Genomic DNA, 18,065 nt, shown 5'->3' on the forward strand with positions numbered 1-18,065 from the left:
GGGGGCTGCACGCTATACAGGTGGGACCTGCAAGCCTTAGATCGCCACAATGACTAATCTTAACATTGTAACTTGGAACGTCAGGGGCATACATACACCCGCCAGGCTGTACGCCATATACGCTTATCTGCAACGCAGAGCGACCAGCATTGCGCTAATACAGGGGACACATCTGACGAATCTGGAGGCTGTCCGGTTGCGCCATCGATGTTGGGGTCAGATATATAGTACTAACTACGCATCTGTGGCTAGATGAGCGGTTATATGGGTCAAAGCAAGGGGTCCCTGGGTGGAGGAGAAGGTGCTGGTAGACCCACTGGGCGATATGTGCTGGTGAGGGGGAGACTGAATGGCCAACCTGTCCTTTTGGGCTCCATCTATGCCCCCAATACTGCACAGGGCACCTTCATAAACAGTCTGTTGGGGGTGTTGCACCGGTGGAAAGATGTCCCATGGACAATGGGGGAGATTTTAATGCTGTTAATGTTTCTCTTGATTGCTCCTTCCCTCCCCTAAATCCCACCACGACTTCCTCAAACGCACAACTTTTACTTACCTGGATAGGTCATTGGTCGCTTTCTTATGTCTGGCGTGACCGTCATCCGCATTCTAGAATTTACTCCTTCTATTACCCGGTTCACGACTTACATGTGCGCCTAGATCGCATGTTAACGTCCGCTGCCCTACTCCCTCAGACAGTCTCAGATTACCTGGGTCGGACGCATTCGGACCATAATCCACAAATAATGCCTCTGGTCTGGCGGTTGCAGACAGCAGCCCTGGAAGACCCGGTGTTTCGAAGCTCGCTGGAGACTGCAGTGGCCAGTTATTTCGAGCTCAACACGGCTTCTACAGACTCGACCCTGAGTGGAAAGCTTTTAAAGTAGTGGTTAGAGGACACTGCCTGGGGCAGACATGGAGTATTCATAAACAGCTGGACACGTCACTGTCAGCTATCAAGAGACAATTGATCCGACTCGATTTGCGGACCGTTACTCGACCGAACCAACGGTAGAGGCTGGACGATGCCCATACGGAAAGGAAGGCGCTATTAGAAAGACTGCGGTGCCATAATTATTTGGCACATTCGGCCCAGTCACATTCTGCAGAGGATAAAGCGGGGAAATTATTGGCCTCTTTGATGCGGCAAGAGCATCCCCAACGCCCAATACAGATGCTAGCGGATGACCTGGGACTTACATGGAGTACTCAGGACATTCACGCAGTAACAACAGGTCATTACTCTAGGCTGTATGCGACAAAGCAGGCAGGAAACAGCCAAAGTGTGAAGTCATTCCTTGACACAGTGGAGCTGCCCACGCTAACGATAGATCAGTTCCTTGCCCTAGAATCCCCCTTAGAGGACGAAATAAGAGAAGCATTGCAGTCCCTGGCCTCCAGTAAGACGCCGGGTCCTGACAGACTCCCAGCGGAATTCTATAACACTTTTGCGGAAAGACTGGTACCTCTTCTGCACTCTCTATACACAACTGTAATCACTGACGGGACCCTGCCTCCGACTATGCATACAGCCAACGATTGCAATCCTAAACACAGACTATAACATTCTAGCCAATAGGTTGGCCCCACTTGTCCCCCGGCTTGGTATATTCCGACCAGAACAGGTTTGTTCCCCACCGCAACACAGCTTTGAACATACAACGCTACTTTCAGGTGGCAGAGTACGCCCCATTCAACTCGCCTCGCTCGGGCTGCGTATTTTTGGACCTCAAGAAGGCCTGATGAGTCGCTAGCTTGGAATTTCCTTTTCACCGTCCTGGTCCGGTTTAGATTGGGACCATACTTCACTAGTATGATACAACTGCTATACCACAGTCCGACAGTCCAGGCTAGAACAGGGCCCTATATCTCAGATCCCTTTCGGGTGCAGCGGGGGACCCACCAGGGATGCCCGCTGTCTCCTCTCCTGTTCGCTCTAGCAGTGTAGCCGCTGGCGGCACACAAGCGCCCACATGGACATGCGTATTACTCTGGGAGATGGCACGCACATTATTTCATTATACGCAGACGACCTGTTATTGTATGTCTGTGACCTTCATAACATTCCGCCCTCCCTAGATCAGGCCCTAACACACTTAGCACAAGCCTCAGGATTGTGGGTTAACGCAGCAAAATCTATACTCACCATTCTTACAGGAGACTCCTGACCCGGGATATGCCCTTGGTGGAACCCTAGTAGCATGGTGCACTGACCCTTTCAGATCATTGGGGGCGTTTGTCTATCGCACCAGGGCAGACTCCTTTGAAGGGAACATACTTCGAGTCACAACTGAATTTCTGGTAAACCCTTCTGCTGGCAATTTCAGGGAGGATTGCGCCTATTAAAATGGTGCACTTCCCCACCTCCATTACTATTTTACCACTATTACTTCCCCTCCATTCGTCCACCAATGAAAAAAGTGTGAGGGACTTTATAAAGGGAACATCGACACATACAGTATCTATGGGGAAACTATATCTGCCTGCAGAACTGGCGGTGCCTAATTTGAGCACTATTACCTGGCCTCTCAGCTGCAATGGGTTGCTAGGTGGCTCTCATCTTGGTATTTGGTGGACACAGCTTCATTGCAGCCCCCAATCTCATTTCTTACTGTATGTTTTTCATCCATGCGCAAAGCCCAGGCCCCCTGACACTCTCTTACTCACAGTAGCTTATAAATGCATTTGTAGGAGCCTTTTCCTCACCAGAACAACCACCCCATATGCGCCTGCTTGCCCATGGTTAAGAACACCACAGGGGGACATTCATACCACATCAGCCGAGCTACGACCTGGGCTGCAGATGGCATTCAAGACACGGGTATTTCCCGGTCTTAGAAGAATATGGTGGTCGCACTGCCATGAAATGTGTGGCAGTGAGGAAACTCGTAATGTGCTTAGTGGGGCTGCAGCAGCCCCGCCAAGCACAGTGCTGCCTCAAGACCGCCCGGTTGCGTTGGTCCCAGGGAAACCTGGCCATCCTGGTCATAATATGGCAGTTGGGAGACCATTACTACATCGCCCTCGTGAGTCTGGAAGTCCGCGGACCGCCACACGCATAATAAGGCCCTAAGCATTGTATCAACTAAACAATATTATATAGTGAGCCTACACCTAGGGACTGTGAGAGAGGCTTTATACATAAAGTATCTGAAATAGTGATATAAAAAAGACAATGTTTTCAGATTATATAAATTTTAAAAAACGGTAACTTGATGGACCAAGGACAGTTTTGCAAAAGTACAAGACAACCTCGAACTGGATAAACAATTGGTCACTAGTGTGCAGAGTCAGGGAAAGGAGAGCTCAATCTTAGTTCAGGAGCATGTGGAACAATTTAGTTTCCAGATGCTTGCTGAACATGAGAAGAGTGGGTTTGATTCTAAAGAAGAATCAACAGGTCCAAATAGAGCAAAAAGAGTTCTTCTGAGCACTTGTACTGCATGAAATAATATTCCTCCATTTATTATTATTTGTCTCATATGATGTTGTTTGGGTTGCAGCCCTGAAGAAGTCTATTAGTCAATCACAGACTAGACGAACACATGTTGGCTGTACTGCCCTTATTGTTTGGCCTTGAATCTATTGGAGAAAGCTGTACTGCCCTTATTGTTTGGGCTCTGAATCGGTTGGAGAAAGAAATGAATAATTAAACCTGGATAAAGACATCCGAGAGATACAAGTGGAGGACTATTATTACATACAGTACAAGTGCTCAGAGGAACTCTTTTTGCATTTCAAGACCACCAGAGGGTGGTTATATTTGGGGTTGTGGTAACCGACCCTTTCTTCTTGGAGCACTATTTGGTGACATTGATATTGTGACTTACCTATACCTGCTGTGCACTCTAGTTATACTGTTACCTCAATTTTTGTACAGTTCCAAATAGAGGCAGCAAGATCAGAGTACTTCTGCTCATGTGAGCTTTTGAAGGAACAAATCTCATCAGCAAAATAATTTTTTTTTATTGCTTTACTGTACAGTAGTAAAGTTGTTTTCCGATTCAGATTAAGCCAGCTAAAACGCATGCAAGATGAAAGTATGTCAATAAACACAAAATCAAGAAATGTGACTGTTGAGAGCAGAATAGAGGATCTGATGCCTATTTAAACTTCTACAGAGAGGAACGTCAAGTGCATGGAATATTTTAAAGTGTTATGAAATACAAACAAATGAACGTCTGGGCTAGTTACTGAAGATAAAATGTAAACACTGCGCTTGGGTTTTGAGGTTTTAGATGTATTATTGTAATAGATAAACTTAAGTAATGAATTAGGATAATGCTAAATGCCATTTGCACAACGCGAGAGTTATTCACAGAAGCCTCAGGAAGAGTGACCTAGAGTGATAAAGCAAACTATCAGCTGTGGGAAAGGTTGAAAGAGCCAGTACAAAGGGACGAGTACAAATCCTGGGGCAGAAGGTAACTCAGAGAACGAACCGTATTGCAGAACGTTATCTACGGGGAAAACATCTGTCACAACATTTTCCTAATTCATTAACATGTTTATGTATTACAATCATACTTTTAAAACTTCATCACTACATACGCACAAGGAAGAAGGGCAACAGTGAGGCACTAAACAGGAACGAATGGGACAAGCGAAGCTAAAGGGGATCAGACATCAGTCAACAATCGATAGAAGTGGAAGATGGTAATGGTTCTTAACTGGAAATGTGAAGGGTTCGAATAGTATTGGTGAAAAACAAATAATCGGAAACGTTACTTGTAAGCAGACAGCAAGACTACAATGTGATGCTTTGAACAACACTCTACTGGGTGTATAATGGTTATATAGTGTAAATTCATTTCTTTATATGTTAAGAGAGAACGGAGAAAAATATGCCTAGTTGAATCTTGGACTTGTCCTAAAACTGCAGCTCGTGCCTGGGAGTCGTCCATCTGCAAGTGAAAGTCATTAATATTACTCTACAATATGTATCAATCCAAAATGTACATTTTCTCGCACATCTTATTAGACACTTTGCTGCAGCTGATATGTAAAAGTGCAGCTAAGCCTGGCATGCACTGAAAGGTACAGCCCACCAACCGCTTACACCACATTCTAGACCCTCCCAACGCCTGCAAAGAATCGGAACTAGAAGGGGTTCAAATCGTGTATAAAAAATGTCCTGTACAATTGACTTTCCTAGACAGTATCTAGGTGGAATTTGAGGTGTTTGCTTTTGGTTCTGTATACTTATTGCATATTCTCTGCTACGCACACAGTGTGCCAAGTCTGGGTAAACCAACTACTATTGCTCTATGGATACACCTGTCCTCTCTCTTCTCACCTCTTTCTTCTCTTCTCCTCTATCTTTTCCCTTCTCTACCTCTCTTTCTCTTTCTCCCTTTTCTTATCTTCTTCCCTTGATTTGCTTTTTGATTATTGTAAGTGTCATGATACCAAGAATTTGCTCATTTGTACCTTTAAAGAGTTATTGTATTGTCTTTATTGTTATCCTTATTCTTCAATAAAAAAGATTTGAAATAAAAAAAAAAAATGTACTGTAGAACAATCCACTTTCACGTGTCGGGTGGGTTAATATATGAAGCGCATGCAAAATAAAGGCTGAACATGTAAAAACGTATGTATATCAACTAATACACAAAACAGACGTTCATTATAGAAATGTAGTAAGAGCAACCCCCTAATAAAATAAACGCTCACCCCGGGCTGAAAAAGAAACATAAACACCGATGTTATTTTTAATAATGAAGTGGCAACTTAAGCACCAATTTATGAAAAGGGTTACAGAATATGAGTACTACCAGGCAGATCTATCACATAATGTCGCCAAAAAAGTAAAATAGCTAATTTAGAACATGTTTGAAAATGTAAATTGCGGCTACAAGAAACATCCAAGTACTTTTAAGCCAATCATATACGACTGTTTTCGTTAATGTCACTATTCGGAAAGCCTACTTTTGGGCATAATGCTCATTCAGGTCTCCAAATAACGGACCAACATGTAGCATGGACAAATTAATGAATGATCTGTGCCAAATTACGGTAAAAGATTGCGCACAGTGGTTTGAAAACGTCCGTCTATGCCGAAAAATATTTTTCATTAATAAAAACTATGCACGAAGAATATGCTTAATATACTGATGTGCAGCTATCATTTCTTATTTCGGTCACTGAGGCAATACTGAATCATCAACCGGAAGCTATGCTCCAGGCATTCCGCTATATTCTTTAAAGGATAAACATATCCTATTCCATCCCATGTTGGTATTAAGTCCTACAGCTTCTCTTGACGATTTCAAGAACCGAACATACATTTTGTAAATGGCACCAGCTCCGCTTATTTTATTACCTGTGCGGAACATGTTCAAATCTAATCAAGGAATACGTGTGCCGCTCTTCAAATGGGTATACGAAACAAAACCTCCAGGTTCAAGGTTTATTATACTACAAATTCACTGTAAAAAAAAAAACCAAAAGGAAACAAATCACAAATTGTTCAGGGGACTTATAGCTAGAGAGACCATCAAAATGAAACTGTTCCTTTAAAAGGTGCCTGGCCCAACAGAGGTCCTAGGCACCTACCCCAGTCCCAATGAAAAAATAAATTAGTCGTGATCATTGTGGTGACGATGTTCTCCTCCAAGTCGCGATTTTATATTCCGTTCCCACAGCTTCTGGTTGTCAGAAAATCCGTGCTTCCCTTTGTTGAAAGAGTTTGGTCCTGCAGATGTAGGCGTGTCCCTTCCGATGTTCTTCATTCGCATTTTTGCCTCCGGAGGCATTTCTTCAGGCTCGCTGTCATCTTCATTAAAAACGGATGCTACGGTATGTACTTTTGGAACTACCGGAGCCGCTTCCTTCGGCTTATTCGCTGCTAGCTTGATGGAGATCCCCGCTTGAACCTTCGATGCTTGCGGTTTTACTGGCTGACTCTGAACAGCCTTACCGCCAACGGCAAATCCGATCTTGGAAAGTTTAGGGGCAGCCGGCTGCGCCACGCTGTCCTCATCCGAGTCATCTGAGTCATCCGCTGGACGTTTCTCAGCGGTCCGCTTCGGGCTTTCCCCTCCATTGCTCGAAGTCACGGCCTCGGCAGTCACAGCTCCCACGGCCTCTGGAGTTTTTACGGCCTCTGCAGTTGCAGCTACAGCCACAACGGCCTCGGCATTTACAGCTCCTACCGCCTTGTCATCAGGCCCGCGTTTGTCCCAGCGGTTTCGGACCCCTGCTCCGCTGCTCGCCATCTTACGGCAGCTATGTGAGCCGCGCTGCCGTCCTATTTTTTGGGGAACACGTTAGAAGGTTCGCTGCTCCCGCTACTTAGTCCGATCAGCGTTAGTCTCCTTTCGCTTCAGCTTGAATGGAAGTCGTCGCACAGGTCGGGGGCTTGGTATGACGTAGTCAATTACGCGTAATTCCGGTTTAAACTTGCACCCTCTTTCTATTTCCATGGCTGTCAAGGCAGTTCTTATATCCGCCCTAAAGTGAGCTCGTCTTTCTTCTTTATCTATGAAGCAACCTTTGACCCCTGAAGAAAGCCATTGGCAGGGAAAGGTGTGACGTGTTTTGCATGGCTGCCATCTTAGTTCGGAGTATGGCTGTTGTGCGGAAAGTACCGTGTTGATTGGTGCTGCATTTTGCTCTTGAGTCTGGCGGAGCTATGCGTGATCCTTGAGGGTGGGATCCAATGATAGTACTGTCCGGGGCTTGCGACCCCAAGTGTACGGAACCGCGAAAGTTGTGAGTACCAGGGGACCGGCGGGAAGCATGAGCAGGGCCGTAGATTGGCAGCCTGTGCTGAAGACCCAAGGGTCTGGTCTGTCTCTACTACCCAGTAGCATGACGTTCGTCAGTAGTCCATAGACTGTTCTAATACTTCCACAGCGGATGTCTTGTCTGTGCAAACAATATTTTAGTAGATTATTTCCGTTTACTCTGTATCGAGTAATCAGTCCGTGTACACCTGAAGTATGAATTTCTTCCCGCTGCAGTTGCCTGCAGTGATCGGTGTAACATGGTTTTCTTGCAGTTTTGATCAAGACCTTTTTCGCATTGACGCCACATTTAACTCTCGACATTCATTGTGAGATTAATCTTAGTCAGTGAAGTAAAAGCGCCACATAATAACTTGATGTCACGTGAACGTTATCCAACAACGTATCGTGCAAGTCTAAAGTTGTGTGTTTTTTGCTCTGGTGAAACCCCAATGTGTTATACCTAGGATCACGAATAGTGTGATTATACTTAGGCGGTCGAATGTAAATATTAGAGTCGCAGGCGGCATTTCTATGTTTAACAGTTCGAGATACTGCATCGCCATACAGGGACAAATTGGTGATGTGCATATCTATGTCATTTGAAATATTTTAAGTCAGCACCGACATTTATTAGGTTGTAACAATGGCTACGCGGAGTGCATGGTGACCCTTGCAACCCGCTAAGAATGTTGCTTTTTTCTGTCCAAGTAGCTTTGATTTTCCTACTTCATTCACATTTATGGCTTGTGGGTGGAACCCAAGAGGAATGACATAAATAATCCCAGCAGCTCATTATGTTCTCCATACACCATACACACTTTCTATTTAAGTCGCTGCCAATTAATTCACACATTGTGCAATTTGGTTATATAAGTGATGAGAATTTCTTTATATTTAGTACCTTCTGCTTGTATCTTGAAGGACATGATATTGTGAATATCATTTTAGATTAAAGACACCAGAGCACACCATGTATTAGTTACTTTTATCCTGTGTGCATTATACACCATGAAGAACAATATCATCACACGTGCAAAAGTCCCACAAGATTGAATATCACCGTAGTTGTAGCTCGATTTCAATTGCAAATTTTATTTCTTAATAGAAAGCAGCAGCCGGCGCGCGTTTTGCCCTACACGGGCTTCCGCAAGGCTTGCTAATATGGTGATTATAATATTATGTCTCCATTGGACACCACACATAGTTAAAATTCCAATCTTAAATCACACGTCTCAGAAGTGCTAACATTTCATAGTTCTCTTTTTAACCTCCTTAGCACCAAAGTAACAATCGGCACACTCCGTGTGTGCAATACTTCCTCTTTTATAAGTCGGTTATGTTGTTGGAACCATGATACATTTCCCAACTCCTGATGGAACAATTGATGGACAGAACGCAGAACAATGTCATACATTCACCCCAGTACAGAGATCTGGGCCTAATCCATCGATTTTTGGCTCACCGTGCCATTCCAATTTCGACCCAGCCATATGCAAATCAGTCTTGACCCTACGCCCAATGGGAACATTCCAGCCTGAACTGCTCCGTCCATCATCTCCTTGTTTGCTTTCTTCGCCCTAAGTTGGCAAGGTATGCCCAGACTTGGGCCCCTTGCTCACTTTGCCACTGGATTCAAGCTAGCCTGGCGGATGAATGGTGTTACCCAGAAATCGGTCCCAGGCTGCTTGTTTCCGGTTCAGGGATGACTTGGCATGGCAGTTCGGGCTGGACTGTTCCCATAAGCCACAGGGTCAAGTCTGATTTGCATATAGCTGGGTCTTGAACTGAGGTGGCGAAGTGAGCTAAAGAATGATGATGGATTCAACCCAGATCTGTGACTGGCGGTGAGTGTCTGAAAAGTTTCAGCACTCTGTCATTCATCTTCTTGTGTTTGCATCATTTGCATTTAGTCATTATGACTTTTGAGGAACGCGACTGTGAGCACTACAGTTGACTTCATTGTGCACTTAAAGGACTTTGGGCCTGATTCATGAAAGGGTTTTGCCCATTCTGTGTCTATGGGAAAATGTGTTCATGAATATGGCCCCAAGTTGTGAAGCAGGTTCCATGATCGTGTGTAATCTTTGTTGGAGGATGTGGGCTGTTGGGTATAAGTCTATACCTATGCTATGTTCTTGACATGCATGTGTACCAGAGTAAGGGTTCAGTAGTTGGTTGTAGAGCTTGTGCAAGCCTTCATTATATGGGAACGTTGAGAATGCAGGTTCCCATGTCAGAAATTTACTGAGTCATGTCTTAGTCTTCAAACTCTCGCGGACTGTGTTGTAATACAATAGGAAAGTGGTGATTCTATGAATCCTGGGTACGTTTGCTACAAATGACCAGTTGCTTATTTTGAGCAATTCAAATAACTTTTCCAAACACCAATTTTCCAAAAGCTACTTATAATTTGCTTTCAAGTAATCATTCTTATTTCAGATGACAATTGACAGTAAAAACAAACAAAATTAATTTCTAGTCTTTTACAACTACTTATTCCTAGTGGAAACATGCTTTTATAAAAATATGTAATCCTTACCTGGAGCAGTACTCCAGTGCGTGTGAAGGCACTGTAAACAATTGGGTTATTTCTTGAGTGAGGAGGTGAAATCCCCACTCAGGAAAGAACCTTAATCCTTGTCTGAGTGAACCACAAACATCTCTAAATTAATCTGAACTTAACCTCAGATAGCCTGGTACAAAGCAGTCAAGCTGAAGTTAGAGGCAATGTGCAGAGATTTATGCAGCACACAAACAGTAATAAAGTGAGAACACAACACAAGAAAAATCCCAAATAAATTTAGAAAAAATAGAGTACATTTTTATAAGTAAAATGATAACCGAAATACAAAAAAATGCAATCGCGAGGAGGAGGATTTCAGCGCAAAGAGCAGGTCTAACATACTAGACTTTTACGGCCGTAGGCCGAATTGCATATCTCAGATTGCTGGTCATCATACACAGTTGCTGTTGGCACAAAGCGCAGGTCTCACCGAAGCTTTGCATTGACAGTTGTTGCAGGTGGCGGAGCTCTGCCATGAATGGGCCTGTACGCAGTTGCAACAAACCAAAACTTCACAATTTTTACCTTTTCTTCTTGGAGGAGTTTCCACTGATTCCAGTCAAGGGTCCAGTACCTAGTGGCACCCCTTACAGATCAGACTCCCTCCAGCAGCAAGGCTCAGGCAGGTCCAGTTGAAGCTGGTCAGCAGGACAGTTGCACAGAAGCCTCTGAAGATTATTGTGTGCCTGTAGCTAACACGGGAGGCCAGCCAACTGACTTTCAAGTCACTTTGGGTAACCTAGGATCAAGGCAGGCAGATCCTGTCTTTCTTCTTCATACAGCAAGGCAGTCCTTCAAGCAGCAGAGTAGTACTCCTTCTGAATTTTCCACAGGTCCAGGAGTGTTGTGATGAGTGTCTCTGGTGGTCCAATATTTATACCTGGTGCTAGCCTTTGTGTGGAAGGACTCCCAAGTTCTTCTCCTGGTCAAGGCTCCAAAATGTCTGGGGCGATAAGACAGGGCAGGCCTGTTATCAGGTTCATTTGTGTGTGTAGTAGGCAAAGCCCTTTGAAGTGTAAATAGGGCTGGGTACATCTCTTCCCCAGCCATCTTTCAAGAATGGCCCATCCTGTCTGCATCTAAGCCCCCTTTGTGTCACTGTCTGGATGTAGTGCACAAACCCCAACAGCAGAGGCATTAAGTCAGATGACGCAGGCAGAAAAGCACATTTGTTTGGGACAAGAAAGTACAAACATGTGGGGAGCGCGTGATACACGCTCCACTCCCAGACGCACTGAGTTTCAATGGATACCAGATCCAACCTATTTTCAACCATTTAACCTTCTTTAAAGTTTATCCAATAATATTCTTAATGTTTGCCTCAATTTCTCCATCTCATTTATCCAATCCACATGTATATCGTCCTGCATTTTAAGAACTTCTCATATTTTCGTGCGCCCATCCGGACTTCTTCAGAAAATAAGATCCAAATACACTGAATAGTTCACAGCAGCATTCTTTTATTTAAAACCAAATGCATTTCGGGCTTGAGTCAAGCCCTTCGTCAGGGGTAACTGCTTGCTCAGTCATATCTTTCTACGCGCAGTATGATCTGCAGGTAATCGTTTACAGCCCAGTACTGCACGCAATTTGTGAACATTTTATGGACTTGATTAAATGGACTATAATGTGTGAATTACGGTGTGCAGGCCACCTCATTCACTGTTTGGGACAAGAAAGTGGCAAGTTTCTCTCAAAGTGCCATTTTTAGAATTGTAACTTAAAACCCAACCTCATCATTTAAAGAAGAATTTAAATTGCAATTCATTTGAGTGTTATCAGTATATTTCTATCTGCTCCCAGTCTAACATTAGCACTTATTAAATGTAATACGGTAACTCTGTGGTAGTGAGTGGGACAGGTAGTCCTTGACAGTAGCGAAAAATGACTTTGTCCTATTTTAATGCAATGCACCCTACCCTATGAGCCTTTGGGGGACTACCTTAGGTGTGACTTATTAGTATTAACAAGCATTGGCATAGCTAATAGGTCTCGCCCTTGGGAACTTCTATTTAGCCATGCAGCACATTATCCTGTTAATAATCCAGTCATTCCCATAATTTAAAGGCAGACATTATAACCCAATTAATTACTATGCAAGTGGTGCATTATCTATGTATTAAAGTATTGCGTTTCCTTACTTACACTGAAGTCCTACCTGTTCAAAACTAACAACAAAGGAAATCAAGTGAAAAAGCAATAATAAAAAAAGAAAAAATGTCGCCGTCTAAAGGTGGCATGCATATGCTTGGAAAAAAGTAAAATTAAACCTGTTGCAAAAATAAATTACGAAAACATGAAGCAAATGCTGAAATCAGGTAACTAATTCTGACAGTGAAGTGGACGACTTTGTATGAAGAGGACTAATATGCCATTACTCAGTCTAGAAAAACGGTGGTTTAACTGAGGGGACTCCGCACCCCTTGCTGTAGTCCAAGGGGGCGGAATTAAATCGTGGACAACACATGAACAGATCCATCAATAACGATAGCTGACACAGTCACTCTATTCATGTGAAATGTTTGTATTTTTGATTAACATTTTTGGAAAAATGAAACTGGCAAGAGAGCTAAGGCTGTCAGCAGTTCAGAACTAAAAAGGAGAGCAGAGCACTACTAAAGGCGCTACGAAGCTGTGAGAGAGGCACGTGATTCCTTACCCGAATACTATTATTTACATGCTAAGAAACAATGAGAGAGGCACGTGATGCTTTACCTGAAAACTATTTACAAAAATGGTAACGCCCTAGTCTATTTACGAGATGTCCCCGGCCGACTGGCACACGTAGCAGCACACTGTGTTTTTTGGCAGCACACTTGGAAATTTGAGCAGAGGTTTTTAATGGCAACGTAAAGGCATCTAATGGAAGAAATGATGTTATTTCAATTCCTCAGGCAGGATATTTGATTGCTGCTGGCAGAGAAAGGCAGTGGGTAGAATACCTCATACATGGGTACCATTTTATGATATGGCCAATATTTTCCATGTGACCACAGATATTTGTCTGCTCAGTCATTTAAGCGGGCACGCCATTTCCTGAACAGTGCATTTGATGTTGGTCATTAAAACTGCTCTTGTGTCAGATCCTAAAAGCACAGAGCTAGTTTATGAATTTACCTTTAGAAGATACTAGCAGCCCGCCCCAGCGTTGCCTGGGGCAGAAGGGGGCTGGGGGCAGCATTTCAGGCTTGCGTGCACTCCCGCCCCGGCCCGCCACGACATTGTCTGTGTCCCAAACAATGTCGTGGCGGGCGGGGGCCGGGGTGGGAGTGCATGCAAGCCTGAAATGCTGCCCCCAGTCCCTGAGCCTTACTGCAGTTGTTCCGAGCCAACCTCCCGCACCGGCTCCCTCCCGTCCCGTGTCCCAGAGCCATACCTGAGCCGCCGCTCCTCCCCGAGCTCCTCACTTCACCGCTGCTCCTCCCCGAGCTCCTCACTTCACCGCTGCTCCTCCTCGTCATCACGTACGTTGCGGCCAGCGCTACGTCGTGGCCGTCAGCGTCGCGGCCGGCGCTACTTTCAGGGCACTACTTTTTTTTTAAAGTTATATTTTTAAATTTAAGTTTTTTTACATTTTCTATAGCCCATGTCCATCTGCACACCCTGAGGATTACAACAATGTATTGGGTGTGTGGATTGGCGCTGTGGTTCCCGAGTTTACCTTGCCAAAAGGTTTGTGTTCTCTCTTTATAATAGTAGTATAGATTATATTTCTAAATATATAACTTAGAAGCCAATATAATTGGGGGAAATGGCTGAGAGATGCTGCATTTAGCCTTGTTTTTAAACATAAATCTTCTGCAGGAGGGGCGCGCTTCCCAAATTCCCATGAGGTGTTCGAGGCTCTCGCAAGGCTCGCTACAGTTCGGAGCTTGTATTGCACACGTGGTTCTCAATTTGGCTCTGTGAAGTAGAGATGGGGGAGAAAAGGTGGTGTGAGGCGGGGAAACTGAGAGGTGGCGGGAACATCGAGTTAGTGGAAGACTAGGAAAATTGAGACTTGTAGACCACACAAGCCAGTTGAACAGGAGGAGGAAGGAAAATAAAAGATGACATAAAAAAAGCAGTTAATACCAGCTTTTCAGGCTAAAGGAGGGCAGGCCTTTGTTGTTAAATCCCGCTAAGCTAAAAGTAATTCACAAGGGAAAAATTAAATTTTTTACATCGGAAATAGTCGCGCAAGAATTTCTGAAGTCTATGGGGAATTAGTTAGCACGAGCATAAGCATCAGAATGTCCTTTTTTTCGTTTTTGCCCTTTCAGTGCATTGTTAATATGGTAATAATATTATCCATTGTGCCCAGCATTAGAGTATAGATAATAATATTAGGATACACAGTTATGTGCATTATTTGGTTATGTATTGTGCAGCGTGCCAGGTGTAGTCTGGGGGGATGCCATAAAAGTGCTGCAATTAACATGTACAGTTTGGTAGGTAACTGAAAGGGTGTTTGCATTTGAGCGGCTTTGTTTTTGTGACGGGTGAATCAAGGGTGAGGGCCGTGTGGGGGGGGAGTCCACAGGCACTGCGTCATTGAGGACATGGTCCTTACGCCTCGTTTTGGGTGGGGTGGGGGTTTGGGAGTGGGCAGGGGTTCAGGTGGGGGTTGGGGAGAAAAAGAGAAATGATAAATGAGTTCACTTTTTTCGTGATATTTGAGCAACAACGGCTTATGGTACAATGTATGGTCTGTAGATGGCGGATAAAAGTTTTAGGATGGGCTCTCTGAATGTTAGGGGCCTGAATCATCTTAATAAAAGGCAGCGAGTGGCGAGTGAGCTACAGATGCTTCAGTGTGATCTAATTTGTCTCCCAGAGACCCTCCCAGAGACCCATATAGCATGGGCTAAGCGAAAAGTGTTAGGTGAGCTGGGGTACAAAGTTTTATCATGTACGGAACAATCACATCAAGGGGGGTCGAAATTTTGGTAAAAAAGCATATTGCCAGTAAAGGTAGAACATTAACTGAGAAGTATGGAAGATGGGCCATAGCTGAGTGTGTTAGTGGGGCATCAAATTTTAAAATGTGTTCTATTTATGGCTCGAACTTTGATGAGATATCAGTTTTAGAGTCACTTAATGTTGAACTGGCGCTATGGCCTACGCCACTTATAGTCTGCGGAGACTTTTACATTCATCTTGCACCTAACTCTATAGGAAATTTGAATTATCGTTATTCCGGTAGAAGGCCAAAAGTATGTAGGGCTCTCCAATCCTTTGTGGAAGCACATGGCTTGGTCAATGTCTGAGCTACTCTGAGGGGGAGGACACTGGTTATACTTTCTATTCATGTCCACATCAAAAACTTGTGAGGTTGGATTATTTTCCCGCCCTGGTCCATCTTTTGAAGGATGCCCAAATTCAAGTTTATCCAAGAGCTACTTCAGACCATGGCCCTTTGATCTTGACTTTGGTTGATATTCGAACAACATTTAGGCCATGTGTCTTCTCTTTTGATAGGTAATTGCTATTGGACGAAAAATGTGTCGCTCACATGAATGAATGGAATACAGCTTTTTTTTTCGGATTAACCGTGGCAGTACAACTACCGGTTTTGTGTGGGATGCTTTTAAAACTGCATTTAGGGGGGAAGTTCTTAGTTATGGTGTATAGAGGCAGAAACAACTTAGGAGCATTTTACAGGCGTTGTACTGTGCATTGAGGCGTGCATAAGAAAAGCTTATGATGGCTATACATGGAGGAGTAAATATAGGAGACGCCACAACAGAGGTCTCCAGGTGTAAGGCCAAAATAAACCTCCATTGGAGTCAAGAGGCAGCTAAAAAATATCTAGTGAATCGACAACTGAATTATGAATATGGGGAGGCAAGTGGTCGGTGTCTGGCACAAAAGGTGAGAGCTTTGATCTAAGGGGGAATCGGGTGGAAATTGAGGCTGGGATATTAGCAGTATTCAAAGAATATTATGAAGCACTGTATACTGGAGAAGAATATAATCAGCAAAACTCTGAGTCTTTGATACAGCGCTTTTGTGACCAGAGCGTGGATGACTTGTAGGCGGACCAATTGGAGGCCCCTATAACTAGGGGATAATTAGAAAGGGCTGTAAATGAATTAGCATATGGAAAGGCCGCAGGGCCAGATACATTACCGTTAGAGGTCTATAAAACTTTCTTTGGTGTCCTGCAGGAGGACATTTTGGCGACATTCAGACTGGCTCAGGATTGCGCATCCCCAGCAACTTGGGATGGGGCCAGCATTGTCGTATTTGGGAAGAAAGATAAGCCTCCTGAGGTCCCGGCTTCATACCGTCCCATTTCTCTGCTGAATGCAGATAGTAAAATATATTCAAAAATTTTAGCCACTCGGCTTGCGGAGGTTATAACGCCACTGGTATCAACGCGACAGCATGTTTTTATTCCTAAACGGGAAACGACGAATCATGTCAATAGATTGATAACGCTTTTGGACTACGCTAATTGCAGAGGGGAACCATTTAGTCTTATTTTATTAGACGCCGAGAAGGCTTTCAACCGCTTTTCATGGGGATTCATGTGGGCGGTGATGCAACGTCGAGGGTTCAAACAACAATTTCTCTCGGCGCTACAAACATTATATTGCAAACCAGTTGCTAGGATTTGCATAATGGGTCTTGAGTCTGAGCCGCTTTTAATCACGCATGGTACAAGGCAGGGATGCCCCTGCTCCCTATTATTTTCTTTATATATCGATCCATTTTTAAGAATGTTAGAAGATAGCCCTAGGATAACCTCAGTTAGGCTCCAGCAAGATCAATTTCGAGTTCTGGCATATGCTGATGATGTGGCAGTTGTGACACCCAATCCACCAATGGCTATAAGTGAAATAGAGCAATTGGCGGTACAATATGGGGTGGCATCCGGCTATAAATTGAATTCAACAGAGACTCAAATATTATGTGCTAATATATATGCTTTTGATGACCAAAGGGCTGTCCAGGAGGTGATTTATCTGGGGATTATAATCCGGGCTTGTTTGAGGGCAACGGTTGAGTCCAACTGAGTGGTTTATATTGGAGACTCGTAAGCAATTGGATCGTTGTGAGTGTTTACATCTGACTATGGTGGGAAGATGTAAAGTTCTTAAAATGTTAATCTTGCCGAAAAGACTATATTTTTTTGAGCAGTACCCCATGAGATCTCACATGTTAACCGTGCTTTATTACAATCAATATGTGCTAGGTTTATATGGACTCAGGGTGAAGCACAAAGAGCGATGCGGTACATCGTGCTACCCAGGGAACAAGGGGGTTGGGCCGTTCCAGACTTCACAATGTATTATTATGCATGTATGATGCAGCATATAAACATACTTTTGACTGGTATTGAACCAACTACAAGGGCTGAATCCCCTGCTATTTATCAAATGCTCTTAGGTAGTGAGGCTAAAACTCGATTGTTTATTAATGTGGATTGGAGTTACTACCAACATACTCGGTTTAAGGTTCTTATTGCTGCATACAAAGTATGGACTGCGGTTAAAAAAAGATATGGTAGAGATAAAATATCCTGGCACACTCCATTAACGGAAATGACTATTTTCCCAGTAGTATTTTGGGACCGGGTGGTGAGTAAATGGAGGGACAAAGGGGTGTGCATAGTCGGTGATTTATTTTTAGTTGATGCCATGAAGTCTTTTGATCAGCTAAGGAATCAATTTCATTTGCCTCGGGCTGATTTTTTCAAATATTTACAATTGCGTGATTATTTTTTAAAAGCCCGATGGAAAATTCAAGCTAATCCTCTTGTCGAGGTAGTTAGTAAAAATGTACGG

The 18,065-nt window shown here is 43.8% G+C and overlaps 2 protein-coding genes across 2 annotated transcripts in view; one reads left to right on the top strand and one right to left on the bottom strand.

The window, feature by feature from the left end:
* Positions 1-5,680: 5,680 nt before the first annotated feature.
* On the bottom strand, positions 5,681-7,412 carry PCNP (PEST proteolytic signal containing nuclear protein). The gene has a single exon (XM_086956078.1). It carries the CDS (start codon positions 7,215-7,217, stop codon positions 6,579-6,581), a length of 639 nt encoding a protein of 212 aa, XP_086812204.1. The 5' UTR covers positions 7,218-7,412; the 3' UTR covers positions 5,681-6,578.
* A 145-nt stretch (positions 7,413-7,557) lies between these two features.
* The window catches only part of PPIG (peptidylprolyl isomerase G), a 411,062-nt gene continuing 400,554 nt past the window's right edge, over positions 7,558-18,065 (top strand). The window contains exon 1 of the mRNA XM_086956077.1: positions 7,558-7,713. The gene's annotated coding sequence lies outside the window, so the exon portion shown is untranslated. The remainder of the gene's footprint in view (positions 7,714-18,065) is intronic.

This window comes from Lissotriton vulgaris, chromosome 2_1 (genome assembly GCF_964263255.1).
Source record: "Lissotriton vulgaris chromosome 2_1, aLisVul1.2, whole genome shotgun sequence".
NCBI classification, from domain to species: Eukaryota; Metazoa; Chordata; class Amphibia; order Caudata; family Salamandridae; genus Lissotriton; species Lissotriton vulgaris.